This window comes from Bidens hawaiensis, unplaced genomic scaffold, assembly GCF_021521415.1.
Source record: "Bidens hawaiensis isolate Kalapana, Puna unplaced genomic scaffold, B.hawaiensis_p1.1 tig00077279_1, whole genome shotgun sequence".
NCBI lineage: Eukaryota > Viridiplantae > Streptophyta > Magnoliopsida > Asterales > Asteraceae > Bidens > Bidens hawaiensis.
Genome location: NW_027503317.1, coordinates 25,138 through 32,404, shown reverse-complemented (window position 1 = coordinate 32,404; position 7,267 = coordinate 25,138). Strand labels below are relative to the sequence as shown.

Genomic DNA, 7,267 nt, shown 5'->3' with positions numbered 1-7,267 from the left:
TTTGAAATTAAATTAAATGGGTTTTCAATATTAAGGTATTAGACAAAAATACCCTCATTCGTAGCCTTATTAAGAAAATCAAACTTCTTATTTGATCTTTTCTCATATTTACTAATTATTACTATTAGTTACTGTTAGGTTTTATTTTCATTTTTATTTTGATATTACACAAGAATTATTTTTGAAGATGAGTGCAGCCTGGTTAATTAAGAAAACAAATTTTTATTTTTGGTTTGGCATGTAATTTCTTATTCTAATTGTAATAAACGAAAAAAAGAATAATCACTAATAATTAAATTTAAGCTTTTAACTTTTTAATAAACAACTAATTTAACCATTTAATCTAAATTTAACATTGTAAACTTGATTATTGTTGTTTTTTTATTATAATATAGGAATAAAGATAATATACATTATATTAAAAATAAATAATTTAATTTGGTATTTATTTTAAGAAGAAAACAACTAATTTATCCCTTTAGTCGATCTGTAAGTTTTTTAATTAAAAAAAGCCAATATAAATTATTAGTGATTTTAAAAAGTGTAAGATTTATATTTTAGTAAATTAGTAATAAATAATAGTATCAAGTTTATCCAATTAATAGGGAAGAAAGAAATAAATTTTAACAAAAACACATATTTTCATAAATAGTTATCAAACTACACCAAATTAATAAATATTTTTTCAAAGCTCACTGGTTTGATAAATAAATCATATATTGTAGAAAAAGTCAACCTAAGAAACCTGATTTGGGGGGTAACTGCCTAAGCATCAAACCACTACCAGTACACCACCGTCATCAACCAACACTTAGACTCCGATCAAATTCAACTCAACAAACCTTAACCACCGTACTTGAGCTATCCTTAATTAATTAATTATTATTCCCATGGGAAGCTCAAACGCTGATGACGATGCGTCCGCCACCATCTCCGACGCCACGTCGGAGACGGATACTGACGACGCCGTTGAGTCTCTACCGCCGTTTGGTCAAGGCGATAAAGTGTTGGCGTATCATAGCCGTCGTATCTACGAAGCTAAGGTACAGATAGAGAATTACACTGAATGAATTGCTTTCTTCTGCTTAAGTTTGAGTTGTGTGATTGAATATCAGAATTTATAAAATTTACGGGAACATCAAATTTGTGTTTGTTTATGAACTGCTCATTTTGATTTTTAATGAACGGACACGAACATATGCAATTGGAGGTTGACTTGACTACTACTATAGTATAGTATAGTATAGTATAGTTTAATGACGGATGGATCTTATCTTTTTGAGAACATATGCATAAGGTTTAGGATCAATATCAGGTTTGAAAATCTAAGTATAAGAAATGGAGGAATGCTACACATAATAATATGATGAAATGTTAAAACAAAACTATACTGCTTTCAAATCCGAGAAATTGATGGCTCAAACAGCACAATCCTTAATAGGTTTGACTACAAATTTTCATCTAATATATATTCTGATCAATACAACAGAACAAAACAATAATATGTATCAAGTATTGATCTTGGTCAGCAATGATGCTGAACATACCTTGATCTAATACATTATATTATCTCTTTCCCTTTTACAAAAAGTTTGCTTTACATGAAGCTTAAAGGCGACAAAACTTCATAAGGATGTTGGATTATGATAATTTTGGATTTAGTTGTTTGCATAAAACATTATAGCTCCTCTGTTTGCATTGAAATCCCTAATATGATTTCGAATATGCATTATAGTTCAATCTACACTTTACGAATACATCTTATGCTGCATCCTTGTTCAATAGGTGTTAGAAGTCGATCCAACAAAAGAACGTTTTTTCGTCCATTATCAAGTAAGTATTATTTACAACCAACGAATTAATTCAAACTTTCTTTAATTCTCAAATAACATTTACTTTTGTTTTTGTTTTTTCAGGGTTGGAGCAAAAAGTGAGTGTCTCTTTTATATTCTTTCAGGGATCATTTTGTAGGGATTTATACCCGATTCTAAATACGTTTTTTTAACGGTTTGACAGCTGGGACGAGTGGGTAGGCATGGATCGTCTCATGATATTCAACAAAGAGAATCTTGAGAAACAAAAAGCACTCGAGAAAGAACACCCATTGGGGAAATCAGGGCGCGCCTTCCATTTGAAGCCGAAAAATCCCAACGGTTAGAATGTTCTTTTATTGATTTTATTTTTAGTAACTTGATGTTGACTTTCAACATGAATAAAGTGCGCTTGAAACCCAAAAATTTGGACCAAGATTAATGAACCTAAACAAAAACCAATGGTTTGGCTATATGTTTTTGCAAAAACGGAATTTTTGGTTCAGTTTTGCATGTATTTAATCCCAAAAGGCCGAACCAATCTGAATTTGTTGATTTTCATTTTTAAATTTAAGTTTTAACTAATTCATTAAAGTTTATTAAATCGTGTTACCCAAATATTTAAGCTAAAATGTGTAATAATTAATTAATTAATAATTAACAAAAATATTTAGGCCCAAATTCATTATTTGGGGTAGTGCGTTTCTTTTTCGGCCCAAAAATTTTAAGCCCAAATTTAAAGCGGAAAAAACCAAAACCAAACCAAACCAAACCCAAAACCGAAAAAATAAACACACAAAATCTGAAATTTCGGTTTTTGGTTCATTTTGAGCCCAAAACTGACCCAAATCAACATGCAACCACTTTGACAAAAGAGTTGGCTTTGAAGTTTGCCTTCTTTCATTTTTCTTGTTATTTTAGTGACAAGAGGCAAGAAGAGAAAAAGGTTATTCAAGGTATTATATTATCTCTCTTTTCTTGCATAAATTTAGTTATTATTAAAGTAATTTAATTGCTTTTATTTATTTATTTTTTTATTTCGTATGCAAGGGCACATCATCTTATGAAAAGCTGGTTGATATCCAAATACCGCCACCGTTAAAAAAACATCTAGTCAATTATTGTGAATACATAACTCATATGGGCAAGGTTGTTAAATGTCCATTATTTTATTTTATCAAACGAGCCGGGGGTCTCACCGGAAGCAGCCTCTCTATCCCTATGGGGTAGAGGTAAGGCTGTCTACATCTTACCCTCCTCTGACCCTACTATAGCTTTGCTATTGGTGGGATATACTGAGTACGATGATGATGATGATTTTATTTTATCAAAGTTGTTTATTAAAATGTAATTAATTGTATTCTTGAAAATTTTTGCAGCTTGTTAAACTTCCATGTATTCCAAATGTTGATGAAATATTCAAGCTTTATCTAGAGCAACAGTCGAATAAGGATGGGAGGTTTCGTCTCTTTTAATTTAAATTTAAATTTTATTTATTTATTTATAATAATAATAATTATTCTCATTGTTATATTATAATTTGGATGAAGGGCCCCTGTAGAAATAATAAATGGATTACAGTGTTACTTTGATAAAGCATTGCCTGTAATGCTTCTTTATAAAGGCGAACGCAAACAGTATGAAGAAGCAACTGCAAATGGAGTTTCTCCTTCTAAAGTTTATGGAGCTGAACATCTGCTACGCCTTTTTGGTACTTAAGTTATATTTTAACAGGTCAAATAAAAATAAGTTGACATTGACACGGGTCAAATATAAATTTAGCTAAGAAGGAAACAGTCGCACAAATTGTGTTTGTAAATTTGGGGGTGAAAACGAGCCGAGCCTGAGTTTGACTAGGCTTGAGCCCGGCTCATTTAACTTACGAGAGCTTGATAAGTGGGCTCATGTTCGGACTCGTTTATTAACAAGCTTATATTAGGCTCGAGCTCGTTTAAGCTGTCGATTCGAGCTTTTAGCCAGCCAAAAGTAGCTCGCGGGCGGCTTGGCTTGTTTACACTTATTTGAAATATATAAACCAAAACAATTATATCCAAATAATGTCAAAATGTGACATAAAAAAATGTTTCTAATCTCTTGCAGTCAAACTGCCGGAGATATTGTACCATGCTAACATTGAAGAGGAGACCTTGACAGACTTGCAACACAAGTTACAAGACTTTCTCAAGTAAGACTCCTAATAATAGTGATAATATAATTTTTTAATTATAATTTAATAATTGGTTTATTTAAAGTGCAGGTTCCTACAGAAGAAGCAGAGCTTGTTCTTTGTATCAACCTATGAAACACCAAATAGTTCTTGCAAAGTTGAATGAACGAGCTGCTATAAAATATTAAATATGTAAATATTAATCTAGATTCTCCATGTTGAAAACTGGCTAATTAACAGGTTTCTGGTTTGCATTTTGTAAATGGTTTTTGGCATGGAGAGCTACTTAAGTTAATGGTACTGTCTTATTTATGTGGTCATGGGCGATTAATGTTCAACCTTAGATGCTATTTTTCAAAATTTTGAGGAAGGGTAGCAAAATCTGACACAACTGAAAAATTAAACATCACAAAAATAATTAGGTTTTGTCTATGTTTACCTGTTTAATAATACAAAGGTTGACTTGCCAACTTGTTTGATTAAATATGTTAATTTGCTAACATGTTTAACCCATTTTACAACCCACCACCTCAATTAATACATTTACAACTTCATTATTTTCTATTAACTGTCAACTCGTTTCACACTTTTATATAAATGGGGTTAACGAAGTCGTGTTCAAGTTGAACCATTTGAGCCGCCAACTTCAACTTGAAACGATTGCCACAATTATTTTTAACTATGAAAGCTATTGGTCTATTGAGAATTTATTAACTACTCTGATTTAAATGCAAAGGTTAATGATCAATGGTGCTCATTGGTGAAAAGTTAATACTTTTGAAAATCATTTATTTGATTTCTTTATATATCTAACTATACTATTAAAGCAGTAAGCTTTAAATCCATTTCTCCCCTTCTTATTGGTTGTTGATTATACTTTTCATATATATCAATGGTTTCTCTAATTTTCATCTTAATAAAATAAATTAATAATAAATTTAAATAAGATTCATTAATTCTCTTAAAATATTCTCTTTCATCTTTCATTTAATTTTGAATTTTGAATTTTGAATCTTTTATAATTATGTTTCAACTTAATAATTATAATTACTAATTATTTACGATTTTTTTATTATGTATACTATAACTATAATTATATTTTAAAACTAATTTTATTTTATTATTTTTGATTGATTTCATTCACAAGCTTTGTTTCTTCCCAGCAGGTTTAATGTTTTTTTAATTAATATATAATATATAATATATAATTTAGATAATTAATTGATTTTCATTTCAATAAAATAAATCAATAATAAATTTAAATAAGATTCATCAATTCTCTTAAAATATTCTCTTTCATCTTTCATATAATGTTTAATTTTGAATTTTGAATCTTTTATAATTATGTTTCAATTTAATTATAATTAACAATTAATTACGATTTCTTTATTATGTATACTATAACTATAATTATGTTTTAAAACTAATTTTATTTTATTATTTTTGATTGATTTCATTCACAAGCTTTGTTTCTTTCCAGCAAGTTTAATGTTTTTTATTTAATATATAATATATAATTTAGATAATTAATTGATATTTCATCAATAGGATTCAATATAGAGATATTATGGATTTAACTTTAGTATAATCCAATGGTTAACATTTGTATCAGTCGATCGGTTAATTAATTATTATTTTACATAAAGTTTACATAAATATAAAATTAGAACCAATAAATTGTACATTAATATAAAATTGGAACCAAATATATAAATTTCAATTACAATATTTAAATCATTAATGGCTCAATTGATTAAGGATTTGACTAACCATCCGTAACATTTACTATAAATACAAATGCTAACCAATTGAATGATTCTAAATTTAGCAATTATTCATTTAAATATATGGTTCTTATTTTAAACTAATTGATTATATCGGATTAGATAATTAGTGTTCAATTGTATTAAAATTGTGTTAATGTTAATAAATAAAATCAAAATTAGTAACTTATTTTTTCACACCTTATATTAATTACATAATTAATTAAATGTTGATTAATTATATTATGTTGAGTGTTTTTATAACTTTCAATCATATGATTCAGTAATTCATTATATCAGAATTTATTATAATTTTATATATTATAGACATTGTTATTTTATAAATTACATATACGGTGTTATAATTGATGAATTTATAAAACATATATAATAATCTAATTTTAGAATATTACATATACGGTTTATTTTCGTATGTTTAAATATGGTCAACATTTAAATTAAATAATATTACATTTGTAATAATCTAATTTTGGAACATTACCATTACATTTTAGTAAATTCAAAATTTGAAAATACATTAATCCTAATTCCATATCTTTTGTTGTTACTTAAAGTTTTTCAAATTTTTTGAATTTTCCTAATTTTTGGTTTATAATCAATTCCCTGTATACCTTCCTTCTATAATCAAGTCTCACATAATTCAATACGTATAAATACCTAACTTTCATAGGGTAATTATTACACCATCAAACCATCTTTAACAAAAAAGATTATCTTTGTGTCTAAGGTTTTTATTTGCGTTGTGTGTATATCGTCCATTTTTTTATTCATTTTTTCGCTATAAAGTGATACTGTTGCTAAATGATTTTTTTTTTTTAACCGCTAGCAAGATGGAGCCAACAAACATCACCATTTTGAACCAATTGGATGTTCTTAACAGTGAGTGTATTCTAAAGGTGCGTATTTTGAAACTTTGACGGCTGAAGGACAATTCAAAGCCCGGATAGGTTTTAGGTTTTACATCAAACTTCAAGATTCAATGAACATGTTGAAGTTTTCTAACTGCTTTATCTTCCATACAATGAATGGTTTATTAGGTTGTGATTAAAATTTCTCTAATTGCATATATCCGCCATTGGTAATTCTTACTAAACTAAAACATATGTTTTTATTTTTAATTTAGCCGGAATAATATATTATGTAACATTAATTTAATTTTATTCATTTCAGCTTATAGCGGCCCAACTTGTAAAATAGCGAATTGCCTAGAAGGAGTATTTACTGGAACAGTGGCTTTGTTTTTGTACAACATGGATATTAAGTTACGAATGATTTATGTATTTATGTAGGTTACACAATTTATGTAAATTAAATCATTTTTATATGATCAATCTTTATTTTAACTGTTAGCACATGTGAATATTCTCTTGAAACTTCTATCAATTGTTTATGTGTGTGTTAATTTTATTTTTTTTGCTTTTTGCATAACTTGTTTACAGTTTATTACCGACTTCTATTTATTTTTGTTTTTATATAATACCCTTAAAGGTTTCCATACTCTTCAA

At 27.8% G+C, this 7,267-nt stretch overlaps 1 protein-coding gene across 1 annotated transcript; it reads left to right on the top strand.

The window, feature by feature from the left end:
• Positions 1-842: 842 nt before the first annotated feature.
• Positions 843-4,300, top strand: LOC143606804 (protein MRG2-like). The gene is made up of 10 exons (XM_077082453.1): positions 843-1,043; positions 1,786-1,833; positions 1,917-1,930; positions 2,017-2,153; positions 2,733-2,767; positions 2,862-2,960; positions 3,191-3,270; positions 3,362-3,522; positions 3,912-3,996; positions 4,069-4,300. The coding sequence occupies exons 1-10, from the start codon at positions 891-893 to the stop codon at positions 4,142-4,144; spliced, it is 888 nt and encodes a 295-aa protein (XP_076938568.1). The 5' UTR covers positions 843-890; the 3' UTR covers positions 4,145-4,300.
• Positions 4,301-7,267: the final 2,967 nt, after the last annotated feature.

Coding starts and splice junctions, on each gene's coding strand:
- LOC143606804 (XM_077082453.1), top strand. CDS start 891: ATGGGAAGCTCAAACGCTGATGACGATGCGTCCGCCACCATCTCCGAC. Junction 2,768..2,861: donor AGAGAAAAAGGTTATTCAAG/GTATTATATTAT, acceptor TTCGTATGCAAG/GGCACATCATCTTATGAAAA. Junction 3,523..3,911: donor ACATCTGCTACGCCTTTTTG/GTACTTAAGTTA, acceptor AATCTCTTGCAG/TCAAACTGCCGGAGATATTG.